Source organism: Gambusia affinis, linkage group LG15 (genome assembly GCF_019740435.1).
Source record: "Gambusia affinis linkage group LG15, SWU_Gaff_1.0, whole genome shotgun sequence".
NCBI classification, from domain to species: domain Eukaryota; kingdom Metazoa; phylum Chordata; class Actinopteri; order Cyprinodontiformes; family Poeciliidae; genus Gambusia; species Gambusia affinis.
In genome coordinates this window covers 18,983,869-19,001,122 of record NC_057882.1, presented here as the reverse complement: position 1 = coordinate 19,001,122, position 17,254 = coordinate 18,983,869, and the positions used below count along the sequence as shown (strand labels likewise).

The 17,254-nt window shown below is 41.9% G+C and overlaps 1 protein-coding gene across 3 annotated transcripts in view; it reads left to right on the top strand.

Annotated features, from left to right (window-relative positions):
• Positions 1 to 17,254, top strand: part of dscama (Down syndrome cell adhesion molecule a) — a 94,990-nt gene that overhangs the window by 52,150 nt on the left and 25,586 nt on the right. For 2 of the 3 annotated variants that reach the window (XM_044140251.1, XM_044140250.1), the window contains exons 4-11: positions 9,430 to 9,576; positions 10,228 to 10,506; positions 10,650 to 10,925; positions 11,194 to 11,490; positions 12,829 to 13,104; positions 15,089 to 15,367; positions 15,483 to 15,602; positions 16,812 to 16,991. In XM_044140251.1, the coding sequence (XP_043996186.1) occupies positions 9,430 to 9,576; positions 10,228 to 10,506; positions 10,650 to 10,925; positions 11,194 to 11,490; positions 12,829 to 13,104; positions 15,089 to 15,367; positions 15,483 to 15,602; positions 16,812 to 16,991 (1,854 nt within the window). Of the gene's footprint in view, positions 1 to 9,429; positions 9,577 to 10,227; positions 10,507 to 10,649; positions 10,926 to 11,193; positions 11,491 to 12,828; positions 13,105 to 15,088; positions 15,368 to 15,482; positions 15,603 to 16,811; positions 16,992 to 17,254 lie in introns of those variants that run through there. The other variant, XM_044140252.1, reaches the window with a different exon arrangement.

Genomic DNA, 17,254 nt, shown 5'->3' with positions numbered 1-17,254 from the left:
TTGATTGTTTGCAGCATAATGGACAAAGCATCTGGCAAAGACTGCCAGTGTTGGTTTTAAATTAGACTGAGTTTCATGTGCAGAGAGCATTTTACATCCAGAGGGACAGGATTGAGATCTACATTTTTAGCTTTTTAGTTTATATGTTAGGGTTACTTGATATGACAAAACTTTAATTAGTTTTAACAAACAATAATTGGATGCAAAGGTTTGAATTTACAATGTATTTTCCTTATAGATCTGCATAAGTTTCACATGCTCAAACATACAAGCGGTCACCTACATGTTTAGGCTACTAATCCTTTAGTTTACAGCACTAATTTGATTGACCAATACTCGGAACAATGGGAATGTCTTTTAAACAAATTTCTAAATAACAGCAGATTGGATTTTTATCAGTTTACATCTGCATGGATTGAGAGGCTGCTGAGATAAGCCTCAGCTCTAAAGAAAGCAACTTCGAGTTCAGCTGCCCACGTCGACAAGCAGAATGTCTTCTGCAGTTGTTTCATGAGAAAATGCTTGATCTGTTCGAACAAGAAGCATGTTTTGATTTCTGGTTTTGAAATGCCAAAGCACTGTTCAGGCTGCCCGACACGGCGGTGGCAGCATCATGCTAGGGTTCTGCTTTGCTGCCAGCGGTACTGTTGCATTGCACAAACTGAATGGCGTAATAAAGAAGCTCTACTTTCAGATTCTCCCATCTCATCTCAGGTCTACAGTAAAATAGTTGAATACTTGACATGATTGGATGTTTCTGAAGCACAAGGATCCCAAACACGTCCAAACGGCTTTAGAAATGGGTAAAACAGACCAATAAACACAACCCTGCTCAACCCTGTTAGAAATTAATTGGCTATGAGTAAAAACTTGATTTGTGTTTGAAAAATAAATTAATTAATTAATTAAACAAATGTTACAAATTCAACCAGAAAACTTGGTGAAATTATGCCCAGGTTTTATTCTTGTTGTCTAAAAATGTCCTGTTTACATATTTGTTAAAATTGTGTTTATGTAAAAGGAGACAGAAGCTTTTCAGGCTCCCCCTTGTGGACTCACAGCTGTTTGCAGAAGCAGAAACAACCAATCAGAGCCAGGAGGAGTATCTTAGCAGTGTCAATTAGACTCATGGAGACGCTGCTCACACCCTTCCCCTACGTTCAACACGTAACATAATTTAAGCCGAAGATTGCTGGTGTGCTGCAGCTGTTCTGATGGTGGAGAAACGGACTAATGTCACTGGAAAACCGACATTTTATTGAGTTCTCGGCTGGAGGAGCTACGGTGGGCTTGTTCAAATCTTCAGTCCTGTTTTCTCAGAACTTCCTACTGCAGCTTCAAGGGTCTTTTAACCAAACATAAATATATATGAACCTAAATATATAGTTTTATTCTGCATACCCAAGTTAAATTCAAACTTTTCCACATGTTATTCCTAAAGGTTATATCATACAATCCAAATATTGCTTAAAGATTTTTGATTTAAGGCCCAAATTGAATGTATAATTCATGCATTTGATGAGAGATTAGATTTCTATCTCTACTCTGTATACAGATGAACAAACAGAACATATACAGCTTGTGATTTGCTGGACATTGAACCTTTAAATACCTGGAAAAACCCTCCACCGTCTTCCTGGGTGAAGCTGTGAAGACAGAAGACATCTCAGCTCCCTCAGCCCTTTAGCTTGATACGGGTATGTGGGGCAACTATGTGGCTTCGGGGTTTAAGCTTTCCTTCAGTCTGCTGATTTGAATATCATTCAGCGTCTATTTGCATCTAGTTTTAATAGCAGTTTACTCAGTGAAGCGGAAGATGACATCTTTATCTGCGGTTGACACATGAGGCCGTGCGCCTGCGGCTAGCGTGTGTCTAGTTAATGAGCAGAGGGATGCTGCTGCTGATTAGGGGCGGCAATAAAAAAAACCCCAACAAAACAAAAAACGCTCAACTCCAGAGAAGGAATAAAACCGGGCCCAGACCCAGACGGTTACAGACTGGGTACTGCCAAGAGGTCCGTTTGTTTTTCTGTTTGTTTAATTGATTCTGAAATGAGAAATAGAGAAAAGAATTTAAGATGTTATTTAAAATTGTTACTAATTGTTTGGATTAAGTCATTTTTTTAAACGAAAATAGTGAATTTCAGAGATATACTGTAGTCGTGGTAGAAATATGTAAAAACATTTAATAATCCAACTTTAAATTTCAGTACTCTTATTTATTTAATATTTGAATTAAACAGCGTCATGGGATAAACCTTTATCCACAGATATTCATTGCTGTGGATAAACAGATATCTGTTTGTCTGTGAAGGTGAAGGATCTGGTTGTTTAAGGTTAATGACGTCATGAACTCCTTTAAATATTTTAACTTAAGACTTTAAATTAAAATTAAAAAACATTTAAACTCTGCTATGGAACTAAAAATCAGTCATCTCTGGGTCTTCCTACTTGGTAATGATCTAATGTATATGTATATTAAAAAGAAAGAGGAATTCATGTGTGTTTCTGTCCACTCAAATATTAGACTGGACAAGCCTGATTCCTGCTGCTGCAATGCTGGGAATACTGCACACTAAGCCAACGTGTTGTCATGGCAACCGCAGCAGCTGTCAGAGCACCTCCTGTAAGAGTGACAGATGATTTTTATTACACGGGCTGCGAACACTGGAAGGGTCCCCCTTCTTCCCCAGCCTGATCAAATCGCACTTCCAATGCCAATGATTGAGATGAGGCCTAATTAAAGCCCGGGCCCGACTGGGCTCACAGTCCACTCGTCGTTACACACAGGCCACTCTGGCAGTTCTGGCGCCAGTCCCCCGTGTCACATTATCATACTGGGAAACAATGTGGCATCGCATACGGTGATATTATAGCACCAATTACAGATTGATGAAAAGACAGCCGCTTGTAAATGTTTATTATCCTGAATGAATTTCTATTTATTATACCACGATATATTTATGCTCATTATAAATAACCAGAATACAAAATTGCTCTATCTGCAGTGAGCTTCCATTGTTATCTATATTAGGTTGGGATATAATCTGTAAGAGCACTAGCTATAAAAATTGGCTATAAAACTTCGCAAACTGGAATTGCGAAAATAAATTTGCTTACTGGAAACACGTCAATTTAAATAATTTTTTTTTAAAAGCTCTAGGATGAGGTAATTTTTCTATGTCTGCTTACTATGGTTGTTGTAGATAGAAAAAAAAAAATCTTAAATTCTTGATAAAAAAATAAAAAAATAAATCGGAAATTTTGAGATAAATTTCAGGAATTTTCTGGGAAAAAAAAAAAACATGGACATTTCTGAATTTGAAAATTCCAAAAGTTCTTTTAGCGGAACGTTCTTCCCCTCTTTTCCATTTATAAAGGCCGTTTTGCTGTTAGTAAAGCACACAAAACGTTTTCATATTGGAATCTAGTATGTAAACATCAGAGAGTATTCAATCAGGATTATTGACCATGTAGTTGGACTTGTGTCCTGCTGGTGTAATGAAAACATGGGTTCTAATCGTAAGGAAATGAATTGAATATCTTTCTGCATCTGTGAAGTCAGTGTGTTGTTTCTGACATACTCTTGTTCTAAATGTGTACTGGGCTCCATTGGAGTGGAATTCACATTTTCCTCCTGCAGCATAACAGCGTAATACGAACTGGTAACACGTGTTGCCTTCACTGATCTGAAAAAGTTGGAATTTTTTCCATTTAAGCCAGAAAGCAGCTAACTCAATCTGGGATTGTTTTCAGTCAATCAGTTTTATTTATAAAGCACCCTTCATACTAAAAGCAGCTCAAAGTGCTGAATAGATCAATCAAAACAAACCAACAACACAAACAATTACCCACCCCAACCCCACATGAAGAAACACTACAAACTTTATCAGAGTTGCACAAACCATGTGGAGATGATCCAATTCAGGACGTACAGTTAAAAAGATGTTTTTTTTTAGCCTGCTCTTAATCTCTGTAATTAAAATTTTCCAGCACACACGTTGCAAATCACATCTCTAAATAACAGGAAGGAGTTAAAAGGTTTTCTGGTAATTTGGCCTCAAGCTGCAAAAGCGCTGCGAATTGTTATCCCTTATTTTCTTCCCTCACCTGACTTTGAGTGGCCAAGGTTACGGTGACACCGTGGGGCCAGGCTTGTCTCCTGAGACCGCGCTCCGCTCACTAATACACTCGAAGACAGCTTCACAGCAGGGACTCTGATAGCAAAGTGATGAGGAGGCACTTTTTATCTGCGTGGTTTAGCTGACTGCACCGGTTGTGGGCTCCAGATTGTTGTTGATCAAGTTCAAGTCAAAGTTTTCGAGGCGCTCTAGGGGAAAGTGACTTATTATTACCAGCATGTTTCTGCAGATGTAATTGCAATTCAAGGAATAAGCTATCTTTACATTTTTTCTTCTTTTTAAACCACACCACTGAGTTACAGTGAGCTGTTGCCTTTTCGGCAGCACATTTCCAGTCAGGGTAAAACTCAGAGAGATAGAGGTGCCGGGTTCCCGTTGCGATCTGTCAGACAGACAGGGCTGACGCTTTTGTTGATAATTGCTCTGCCTAGCCATGATCTGAATTAGCATATGAAAGTTGCCTCTTTTTTTCCTCCCTCCCCTCTCTCTGGAAGCGCATAGCTGTAAGCCAATTTGTAAGTCATTTAAGATGACAGAAAGTGGTTGTATCCCAGAGGTGCTCTTTTCCTCTTGATCTTTAATTTTTTTTTGTCTCTCTCTCCTTCAGTGGGTCTTCACCTCCTCCTCCCGTCTCATCCTTCCTCTTTTCATGTCTCAATTAGAACCGCAGTGGAATGCCTTCAGCGGTCCGTTCTGATCCTTTCCGGTTAAAGCGGGGTGGTTCGGGGCAGATGGTCGCTCAGCAAGCTCAGGTCAAAGTGCTCAGCTACGCCACCATGTGTCATTGTGTCCCACCTCATTGAAAACCCTGCTCTCTCAGTCCTTGGTGCTCATTATTAACCTTTGTGTCTTCCGATGACACATGTGCAAACTGTCCTTGGTCGAAAAGTGCTTCAATGGCAAACAGGCAGGATTTTCATTCTTTCTGTTAAGTTGCGTGAGCGATTATGGTTTCGATGGCAAACTGCAAAGTGTCCTGGAGAACAAAACGTCTGCTTGCAAGCTCAGCGTGGCTTAAACAGGGATTAATTGAAGCTATTTAGTGAGGAGCCACAGAAAGAGACTTGTGTTTGCAGCACCAGCGATGCCAAAGCAGCTGGGTGGGCCGGGAGGAAGGGAAGAGGAGACGACTGATGGTCCTGCAAGCCACCTGGGCTGAAATGAAGCCGTAATTTACAAAGCGTACACACAGGTGTGAACAAAAACCCTCGCTCGTGCGTCTGACATCTTCTAACGCAGGCTGCAGTGGGAGGGGTCAGGCATGCGGTGAGCCAGCAGGGAGAAGCATCGGCGAGCATCTCCAGTCATTATTATTGACCATTGGTCCCTGCTGCTGCATGAGGCGTTAGCGGATTAACACTCACTTGCAGCACACACGCATGGAAATACACAGAAAGATATTAATATACAAACAGAAATCCCTACAACCCGCCAGGATGCAACCCCGTGGTACGTAGGTTTGGGCTGCAGCTTTGTGTCAGGGAGTCTGAGCTACTGCTGGGTATGGAGGGGTCAGGGTTCGTCCAAAGAAGTCATAAAAATTGCTTGGAAAAAAAATATTGACACAATTGCACAAAATATTGATGTTTTATTACTAAAACAGGGTCCAAACGTCTTCTACAGGGGCCACAACTGTCATGTTGAAAGTTCAGATGTGCCATAATAAGAACTTTTTTCTGTTTCTTGTTTTTTATTATTTCTTTATTTTACTTGCTTAAAAATGTACTTCACACAAACTACCTTAATGCAACTAGCAAACAGTCTGCTTTTTATGAAAAAGACATCTGTTCTGTAATATTCAATAATTTCCATTAAAAGAAGATTTTATTTGTCAGTGAAAATGCCAAAGCCACAACCTCATTATGCTCACAGTGTGGCTACACTGTGCATTCACCATCCTTGTTCCTCTGATTGCAACAACCAAGTACCTAAAAAACATGAATACACAGGTTCCACACCCGTAAACATGAAAGGTCTGTGGAGTTCTTCTATTGTTTCACCTGTTGAAGGATGAGGACGAGGAGCAGAAAGATCAGGACAGATGGGAGCTCAACCTGGATCTGCTGCTGGTTTCAACAGGAGTTTTCCTTTCCACTTTCACCACTTGCGACCTCAGCATGGAGGATTGTTGCAAAGTAACAACTGGATGCAATTAACTGTCCACTGTAGGCGCTTATTTTCATGAAGAGGCAAAGTCAGTGACTCAATGCAATCTTCTGGGTGCTTAGAAAGAAACCTTTTTACCAATTTAAATTATAAAATGAACCTGACCGCATTATTTTATGGTAGGCTTGAACTGGAATGGATTTAATTGACTTTGATTTTGTCTGTACAATTGGACTGAATTAATTGTAGATTTTGCTAAAGTACTTAAGGTATTGAAAGAAGATAACTCTGTTTAGGTCTGTAGGTACTCATGAGAGCAGTTTCCTCTGATTGAAGCCGTGAGTAGAAAGAAAAATAACTGCTCCACTCCTCATGACTCCAAATATGGCAGATCTTACAGAATTGTGTTTTGTCCCTTTTCTGTATGTTACCATGATGGCTGTTGTTGTTTTTGCTGATGCCAGAAAATGTTCCTAGAAAAGCAAAGAAAGTGGAAAGGAGAGGTACAAGGTATATCCTGCTAAATGGAAACAACACTCCCTCACATGTCCTCCTTTTGCATTTGATTTTATTATGGACACTCTGAGCAACTAGCGAACAAAATACCCTGGATGTCAAATCCATGGTCTCCTGTTTTTAACTAGGTCAACACTTGCTGACAATATTATGGCTACGGCTCTTTACTCTTCTCCTCCACCAGTTTTATTTCTTTTTCTGTCGTTCGTGTCTTTCTTAAAGCTGCAGTATGTAACTTTTATTGAATGTTTGTTAAAACTGTGCCATTGTGTGACAGTTTGTTATAAGACAGACAGATAATTTGTAAAAAGATCAATCTCCGCAAACTCCTCTCTGAGTTATTATTGTCATCTGATGAAATGCACCACTCCCGGTCAAAAACAACCAATCAGAACCAGAAGGAGGGTCTTAGCGCTGTCAATCAACATTGTGAAGGCACTGCTCAATGTTCTAATGGCAGAGAAACAACTTACTGTTGTTACAGTCATCATTGGTCATTGGTTGCATGCTAGCTAGCCTGACCGTTCACAACAGGTTGTGTTAGAGCAAGGAGGAGAAGAAAGGAGGCGATGAACAGCGTCACATGGAGGATCATAGGCAGCGCTAAGACCCGCCTCCTGGCTCTGATTGGTTGTTTCTGTGTTAGCCCTAAGAGGAGGCAAAGGCGCTACATTTTTCCACAGATTATGTTTCATACCATTCTGTCACAACAAAGTGCCAGTTTTAGCAAATATGTAAAAAATATTCATCATAAAAGTTACACACTGCAGCTTTAATTCGCCAACAAACTCAAGATAGATGCTGTTATGTGCTGTGTTTGGTGATCTATATTCCCTTATTTTAAAGATGTGCTGTGTAAGAGTCTCCCCCAGCCGTCTTAATCAGTGTTAAACTGGCATGACAGGACTAAATGAGGGTAATTCAACACCCCATAAAGTCTGCATCATGATGAGTCTCACAGTACCTCCAGAATCCCCCCGCCATGCGCCAGCCTCATTTGATCACCATCCCTGATAGGCCTCTCCATCATTCGTGACATAAAATACTCCGGCAGCCACCGGCTACGGCGCACATCGCCCCCTCATAAATATTGACTACCTCCGTCTCCTTCCACTTGTTCATGCAAATTAGTGTTACATTACCGCCATCCGACCTGCGCAGCCGTGCCTTATCAAAGAGCTCTGTGATCCCCGGCTCCTCGCACTTTAGTCTGGAGCGGGAGGAGGAAAAAAAAAAAAGGAAGAGCAGACCTGTGTGTGAGAGTTTCCCCCAGGAGAGAGAGGGAAGAGCGATGAGCTACATGATAACGAGCTGTGTTACACTGCTACACAGCACACAGTCTTGTCACTGCGCCTCAGAGCCGTTCGGAGCTAAATGGGCTGCAGCAGATGTTTGGTGACTACAATCACACAGGGCTGCGTACCTCACTTGACTTGCAAATATTTGCTAAGTGACTTCAATATTGGATCTTCTCCGTTCCCCGCTTCTACAATGTATAAGACAAAACGAATACACTCAGCTGTCTTTCTCTGCTACCGTCTGTGATTGTCACGTATTCTTTTATTATTATTATTATCTTAAAAAGCCAACCTTCTCCTGTGATGAAATCTGCAGGCAACTGGTCCTTCACTTATTCCTTTCACATGTCAATCACGATTCTTTAGACTCCAAAAGATGGCAGTCCATGGAAAAATGGACCACCTTTTTCTGGCATTCTCCAAATCATTGTACAGTCATTGACCAAAATACTGGAGCACCACGCTAAGCATCCCAAAGCAATTATTTGATTTTAATAATATTTGGAAGACCATTTTGCTAGGATCTGGTGTGTTTTCAAAGGCAGAAGAGCCGTCGTGACTAAGTCCAGTTCCAGAGAGCTTCTATCCTGCAACCTTTAGATGCATCCCTGCTTCAAAACACCTGAATCAAATGGTTACTGGATACCAGTAATCATTTGACATCCTGTTGAGGGAATTCAGGTGTGTTGAGAAGGGATGCCTCAAAACTTTGCAGCACAGGAATTCTCTAGGAACGGAGGCACTACAACGTGTTACTGGGACCCATTGAGTGGAGCCATTGATGCTGACAGTCAGTCAAATCAGGGAGTGAGTGAAGGTGACCTGGCAGAAGATGTTTTGTTTACCCATTTGGACTTACGGGCCTTGGCTGACAGACTTCTGTTTTTACGAGAAATATTGTACGTTTGTTTTAGCTGTAGTAATCATCTGTGGAGTGAATCCTTACACCACGGTGCTTTTGTGTTTCTGTTTTGGTTCATTTCTTGCCATGAGAGTGACAGTAACAGACCAAACCACATAAGAGACTCTAGTTGTGTTTGTCTAGCGTAATACAGTGGTTTACTATTTCTTTTAATGTTTATTGCACAAGACAATTAAGCTGAGTGGGAGCACAGCAGGGACTAATGAATCAAGAGAAGATGCTTCATGGGAAGAAATAGATAACTTTGCAGTGTGGTGCACTTACCTTGTGGGTAACATAAATATGTCACATGTTGTAATGGCTTCCCTTACAGGCATTTAAAGCATTTATTGGTGTAATTTTATCATCTATGTTTCACTGATTTTATGATATCATTAAGGTACATCTACACTTAGAAATGCTTTATAGTGTGCTGATATTGCTTTCTGAATGTGTTTCTTCTCAGTGTCACGGTTTCTAATTACATCCACGGGTGCCCTGTATATCCTGGATGTGCAAATGGAAGACGGGCTTTACAACTACAGGTGTATGACACGACATCGGTACACAGGAGAGACCCGACAGAGCAATAGTGCCCGTCTCATTGTCTCAGGTAAGACACCAGAGTTTTAAAAGTAGAGTTTAAAACACCAGCATGAGGGAGATTTTCTACCCAAAAGAACAAATTAAAAGTGCAAATATGTGCATATATAACCAAGGAACATATGGCTGTAAAATTGTACTAGTGACAAATCCTGTAGGTCATTTGAATAGAAATGAAGCTGACAACATAAAAGCACTTGAATAAAGAGATTATGTGCCAGAAAGGTAATTTGAACTTGGGTGAGAGACAATGCTCTTTCTCTTCAGTAATATAAAGAGGCAGTACTAGTTCTACAAAATGGAACTGGGAAGTAAAGAAATGCAAGAATACAAAATGGGAGTGTAAATTCTTAAAGACGTAAACAGATCCGAATCTGGGGTTCTTGCTCAAGGACACTTGCGCACGTCGTCAGGGCAGAGCTGAATCTGAGCTCCTGACCTTGTGCTCACCATCTGACTTATTTGTTCACTGGTTCACAGTGTCCTCAGTTCAATGCAGACAAGTTTAGTAGAAAGTTCCTGGACCTTAAAATCACGAGTTGCTTAAAACATTTCAGTAGATGCTCTGGACGACCAAGACAAGCATCACACATTGGGTAAATCTCAACCTGTAGCAACAAAGCTTACAGCCCAACTTACGCCTCGCTCTTTTGCCCTTCAGATCCAACCAACTCAGCACCGCACATACTGGACAGCTTCGAGCGTCGCGAGGTGATGACGAATCATCGAGTGGAGCTGCCCTGCAAGGCCTCAGGTCACCCGGCGCCCAAATACCGTTGGCTAAAGGACAACCGACCGCTGGAACCAGACACACGCTTTCGACAGAGTGTCACAGGCCTGTTGATAGAGAGGGCCCAGCCCAGTGACACGGGGGCATATGTGTGCGAAGTGTGGAATGGCTACGGCAATGCTGAGGTTGTTGGCAGGTTGCACGTAAAAGGTCAGTGCTCATTGGTAATCTGCTAACCCACCGTGGGGAGTTAAATCAGTTTTATAGATGTCTGAAGTGCTTAATGTGACAATGTACATATTTCTCCTTCTTGACATCAATCACTGATGTCTGATTACCTCCCTAAAACACAGAACCTCTGAAGGTAACAGTGAGTCCACGGAAGGTGAAAGGCAGCGTGGGAAGCCAGGTTTCCTTGACCTGCAGTGTAACTGGGTCTGAGGAGTATCAGTTGTCTTGGTACCGCAATGGAGAGCTCATTTACCCCAGCAACAGTGTCCGCATGACAGGCCAAAGCAGAGAGAATCTGGTTATGGCTGGAATGGCCAAGAGCGACGGAGGAGCCTATCAATGCTTCGCCAGGCATGGCAAGATGTCTGCCCAGGACTTTGTTCAAGTGATACTGGAAGGTCAGGACTCACAGTCATAAATGGGTGCTTGAGCGTTTGTATCAGTTTGTGAATATGTGATCTCTAAATGCAACTTCTATGCAGTTTTTAATCTAACACATGTTGTCCATCACAATTTGCTGTTTTGAATAATTATTTCAGCGTTTTAATGCCCAGTCGACTGAATTTTCAACACACTTGTTCTGTCATTTTAAATTTGATTTTCTAACATACTTTGATGATCTTAGCAGACACCATGTGACTATATTTAAATCCCATCTGTGTCCAGATGGCACCCCAAAGATTCTGGCTTCATTCAGCGAGAAGGTCTACAACGTCAACGAGTTTGTGTCACTGTCGTGCACGGTGAAGGGCACACCGGAGCCGAGGGTGACGTGGTCGCTGGATGACGAACCTGTGATCCGGGACAGTCGGCACCGCATCTCCTACTACACCAACGGCGAAGGCCACGTGGTCAGCCACCTCAACATCACCCAGACCCAGGTCCCTGACGGAGGGGTGTACCGCTGCATCTGCAACAACTCGGCAGGGACGGTTTCCTACCAGGCGCGAATAAACGTAAGAGGTGCTTGTCAGATCAACTCTTCCAGCACACCATCACATACACACATCAACATGTCTTGAGAAGTTTCGTTTTGATGCGACCTTAAAAGCACCGAGATGTGCAGACGCAGAAGGAGTGCCTCACTAAGTTTGTGAAAAGTGTTTAGGTCTTTGTCTAATACTTTGGAAGAAAAATAAACATTGGTTTCAACTGAAACATTTCAGTGCTGAGAAAGAATGTTTTTTATTTCTCTCATATCTACAGTTGTTCCAAAAATGATCTAAATAGGAGTTGAACTAAACTCCACATGTGTAATTTAACTGGATATTTTAAAGATTTGTGTTTTACTTACTTATACAAAGTATGAAAGTCTATACCAGTGGATGTCTTCCGATATACGGTTGGAAGGTACTCTCTTTTAGAGAAAGCAAAGTGTTGTATTCACTGCAGTAAAAAGACAAAACAACAACACAAGTGAGTAGCAAACCAAACTTGAATGCAATAAAACAAAGGTTGACATATTTGATTTACAGCCCTAACGTCTGACAGCCATTGCGATGGAAACGACCCAACCTGTGGAGAAGTCATACCATGGCTTTCTAATATTGTAACATCTTGTTCCACAAGAACTTGTTACAAGCAGAAACAATTGGATTGAGCACTAAAATGGTAGATAATTGTTGATAAGAAGTCAATTTTTAAATATTTGTTTTGCAATGTCAGATGGACCTAGAAAAAACATCTAATGTGTCACAAAAGCATCAAGCTACACAGTGAAACCAAAATGTTTCCTGAATATCATGAGAGCCGGAGTTGATTCATACTTATAAAAGAAGAAGGGTAATTTTTCAAAATAAAACTGTAATGTAGAGCAGAAAGTGCCACTCTAGAGAGGGACAGCCAATCCTTTTTGCAGCCGTGGAGCTTGATAAGTTTTGGGTAGTTCTGATAATACAGAGGGAAAACTGTGTGGACATTAAGTGTCCTATGGAAGCTGATGAGGTACAGAGTTAAATTTGTGTTTGTAGAAATAGAATTGTAATCAAATTATACTAAAGGACCTCTTGTACGACTTATTTTGTGGTAATGCAAATAACTCAAATCATGAGTGAGAAAAGCAGAAAGGTTATGTTTCTGGTTGAGATTGACACTTTTTCAATGTTGTGCAGAAAACGTAGTGAGGCATTCTGGAACGCCCTGTCAGGTTTTTGTTCTCTCACTTTGTTTTAAGAATAAACAAGGCATGTAACCTTTGTGTTGTTTTTAGAACAAACACAACACAGCACAGCTATCATTCAGCCAACCCCACAAGCCTCAAAATCATTTTAAGAGAGTTGTCTCTCCAATGTTGTCCTCAAGGGCCTGCCAGCATCAGACCAATGAAAAACCTCACTGCCATTGCTGGGCGGGACATGTACATCCACTGCCGCGTCATCGGCTACCCTTACTATTCCATCAAGTGGTACAAGGACTCCAATTTGCTGCCGTACAACCACCGGCAGCGGGCCTTTGAGAACAACGGCACCCTGAAGCTGTTTGATGTGCAGAAGGATGTGGACGAAGGAGAATACACGTGTAACGTGCTGGTGCAGCCTCAGCTGTCCACTCACCAGAGCGTCTACGTTACTGTTAAAGGTAAGGCCCCGGTCTAAACAGCTGCAATGCATGCCACGCAGTTAGGAAGTCAGACTAGGTGAATATTCACCCAAATATTAATAATGCGGGCTGCACAGTGGCGCAGTTGGCAGAACTGTTGCCTTGCAGCAAGAAGGTCCTGGGTTTGATTCCCGGCCCGGGGTCTTTCTGCTTGGAGTTTGCATGTTCTCCCTGTGCATGGTGGGTTCTCTCCGGGTTCTCCGGCTTCCTCCCACAGTCCAAAAACATGACTGTCAGGTTAATTGGTCTCTCTAAATTCTCCCTAGGTGTGAGTGTGTGTGCGAATGGTTGTGTGTCTTGTATGTCTCTGTGTTGCCCTGCGACAGACTGGCGACCTGTCCAGGGTGAACCCCGCCTCTTGCCCGGGACGCAGCTGGAGATAGGAACCAGCAACCCTCCTGACCCCACTAGGGTGTTCAGAAAATGGATGGATGGATGGATATTAATAATGCTATTTTTGTTGCAGCAACAATTTGTAGTTCTTGGTTTTGCATTGTGACGGATGCCAATATGCGGTGCTGTTTGGGGAACGTTGGTGGCATGTGTGTATTTATCATTAAATTAATGATGAGGCTAATGCGTGCACGGTCATCAATGTCCCAAACTGTAGAGATTTCTCTGCACACAGGTTACACACATCCCAGAAAGGCTTCATGGATTTGTGTAGCACATTTCAGCAGCAAGGCATGATGAAAACATAATACCAACTTTGAAACAAGCCGTAAGCATCATGTTTGCCAAATCCCATCAAGAGTATTCATCATCAGTTATACATCAAATATATTAACAATGACACCATTGTTTTTAATCGATGGCAACTCGATTCTGGAAGTTTGTTTCAGATTAATGAAGCATTAAGACTGAATGCTGCTTCTCCTTGTTTGGTTCTGGTTCTGGGGATGCAGAGCAGAACCAGAAGACCTGAAAGGTCTGGAAGGTTGATAAAATAACAAATCTTTAATGTATTTTGGTGATTAGCCATTCAGTGATTTATAAACTAACAATCATATTTAAAGTTTGTTCTCCGAGGTTGAAACTTCTGCATCCATTCTTTCATCCATTTTTTTAAATCTGTGATTCAGAATGAGCTACTTTCAAAAAACAAGGATGAACATATTCTAAACGAACTTCAGATTCATATTGTTTTATGTCTCCAAACCTTTCCGTTTTCTCACGGATATAAATGAGTATTTATTGACAACATTGCAAAGTTATAGATCTATACCATGTTTAATTTGCGTGATGTAGAAAATGCATTTCACAGTTCACACAGATATTTGTTGGTTGCTCTATGTAACACACACATAGCAGAGCTCATCTCCATCATCCCAGCCAGCCAGTTCATCTGAAACGCACCGGAATATGCATCGGTGCTGAGCACAGCCAGATGAAGATAACCTCAGATGGCTCTTTCCTCTGTGACGCTGCATAATTTGCAACACCGGATGGGTAAACCCGGCCCCTCCCTCTCTCTGACGGGCCCTGACGAGCTAACGAGTGCGCGAAGGGGGGAAATCACACAGCGTAGGCAAAAGCTACACTGCGATTCCACCTCGGCTAATTTGGCTCTCGGCTGTTTAGCATTCCTCCGCTTCCGAGAGGGAATCCCCAGGAGCCTATTATCCCTATTTTGTTGTGAATTAAATAAGCACTGAAGTGCTGCTTATTCCAATGCTATTTTAAATCATTAATTTTCCAAAGGATCTGCTTCTCACGATGGCTGCAGCGTCCCCAGAGAGCAAAAAAAGGTGGGGAGGGGAGGAGTAGGAATGTTGTCTGCGTGTTATTAGAGAAATTTTAGCTGATTCACAGAAAATAAGCAATTTTCATTCCTGCAAAAAAAAAAAAAAAAAAACCTGGGATGTGGAGGAGAAATGCTAACATGTGCTGATGTTAAACTTTAATGAACAGTATGTAAGCCACATGCCTGCAGGGGAAATCAATTTGCATGTCTCTTCCGCAGTCCCACCTACCATCCACCCGTTTGAGTTTCCCCGGTTCTCCATCGGCCAGCGAGTCTTCATCCCGTGCGTCGTCATGTCCGGCGACCAGCCCGTCTTCATCACCTGGCAGAAAGACGGCCGGCCTATCCCGGCCAGCCTGGGCGTCACCATCGACAACATCGACTTCACCAGCTCGCTGCGCATCTCCAACCTCACGCTGGCCCACAACGGAAACTACACCTGCATCGCTCGCAACCAGGCTGCTGCTGTGGAGCACCAGAGTCAGCTCATCGTCCGAGGTGAGCAAAGAGAGAAGAAGCGCCTAGTTTTTTGGGGGTTTTTTTTGCTTCAGAATCCAAAAATAACCTGAAACACATTTAAGCATCAATAACCAGAAGTCTGTTTTACTTGCAGTTCCTCCTAAATTTGTGGTGCAACCAAAGGACCAGGATGCCATCTACGGGAAGGCGGTGATCCTCAACTGCTCAGCTGAAGGCTATCCAGTTCCTACCATCCAGTGGGAATACTCCAAAGGTAAACAAATGCTTGTAATGTGGCCATTTATGCTGACTTTTTGTCAGTTTTAGTTTCTATCAGTTTAGTTTTCCTTTGGGTAGTTAGAATATACTTAAGTTAGTTTAGAAGCAAATTCTGTAATTAATTTTTATATTTGGGATTATTTCGATTACTTTGGTAACTTTTAGAGCCGTCCATTAATTTAAGGGATTAAAAACACACCATGTGTGTGCTGGGGGCACTTTTGTTTGGCAAATGTCCAGAGTGATGATAGGAGGTTTTTACTTTTTTTTTTTTTTATTTTACCACTTTTTGAACTCAAAACATCAGAATGAGTTAACTTTCATTTTCATCTAAGTTGTAAATACATTTTTAGTAATTGTCTATATTTTTGCAAGAAATAAAGGGTATATATTTTTTATATATATATTCAAGTAAGTCCATGAACCAAATCATCCACTGCCTTGATTGGAGATTTTGGTTTTGGGTCTTAGAAGCTCAAACTTACATGAACAAAGCAAACATGTGGAAAAGAAGGTGCTGGTGGCAGAAAAAAAATTAACTTTTTCATCTGGATGCAAAACATCTATGTGAGGGAACTCAGACAGTGTCTCAGCACTGTGAAACACGATGGTGGCAGCATGATGCTGTGATGATACTATTCTTCAGCAGGTGACTGAAGCTGGAGCTAAATACTGGTCAATTCTGAAGGAAACCTTTTAAAGGGGCGGTACCATGTATTTTCCTGATAGTGCCATTCTGTAGCACAATCGTGTAACTATGCTGTAGTTTTTATGATAATGCTGTGTATGTCACAAACAACTTAAAAGGCATTTAAATTATTATCCGATGCCTTGAAATTGAATTCTGTCTCTTTAAGAAGCTCCTACCATTTCCATTACTCCACCTTCAGCACATCATCACAACAATACTTCTTATTTATTGTCGTATTTAGGAGCATTGTAGTTTGTATGATAATCTCAGCAGATCAGGTCCACCAGGTGTTTGCTAATTGCTGCTACCACTAGTCTGGAGGAGCTCTGTGGGTTGGGAGCTTTGGGAAACAGACAATACACTGCATGAACAGGGATTAAGGCACCCCTAAGTGTTTGCCATATTAGTAAACGACATTTTACTTTCCTTCATTTTTACAAATGTCCATTTTTTTTGCAATGACTTTCTCACAGTCTAACCCAAGAGATCATCCTGCTCTGCTTTCTCTGAAAGGTGCCGGGGTACCTCAGTTCAAACCCATCGCCCTCAACTCAGGCTTTCGCATCGAAGTTCTGGTGAACGGCTCTCTGCTCATCAAGCATGTGCTGGAGGAAGACAGCGGCTTCTACCTCTGTCGGGTCAGCAACGACGTCGGGGCCGATGTTAGCAAGTCCATGTATCTGAACGTCAAAAGTAAGTCTGATCTTTAAATACCTTTGTTCTGAAAAGACTCAGGGAGCCCTTTGCACCTTTGGGTGGTTTGTCCCTGTCTGGTGATGTTCTAGTGACAGTTACAGCTAAAACTCAGAGGTGAAGCTGCATTCATGGTGTCTAAGCGATGGCATCCTGCCGCTTGCTCTGCACAGAGCCTGTACTTCCTGTTAACTGCTGCTGTTGCATTGGTGAAAGTAAAGAATTTAGTTGCTGAGTGAGAAAGTGGGGATTTTTAAGTACTT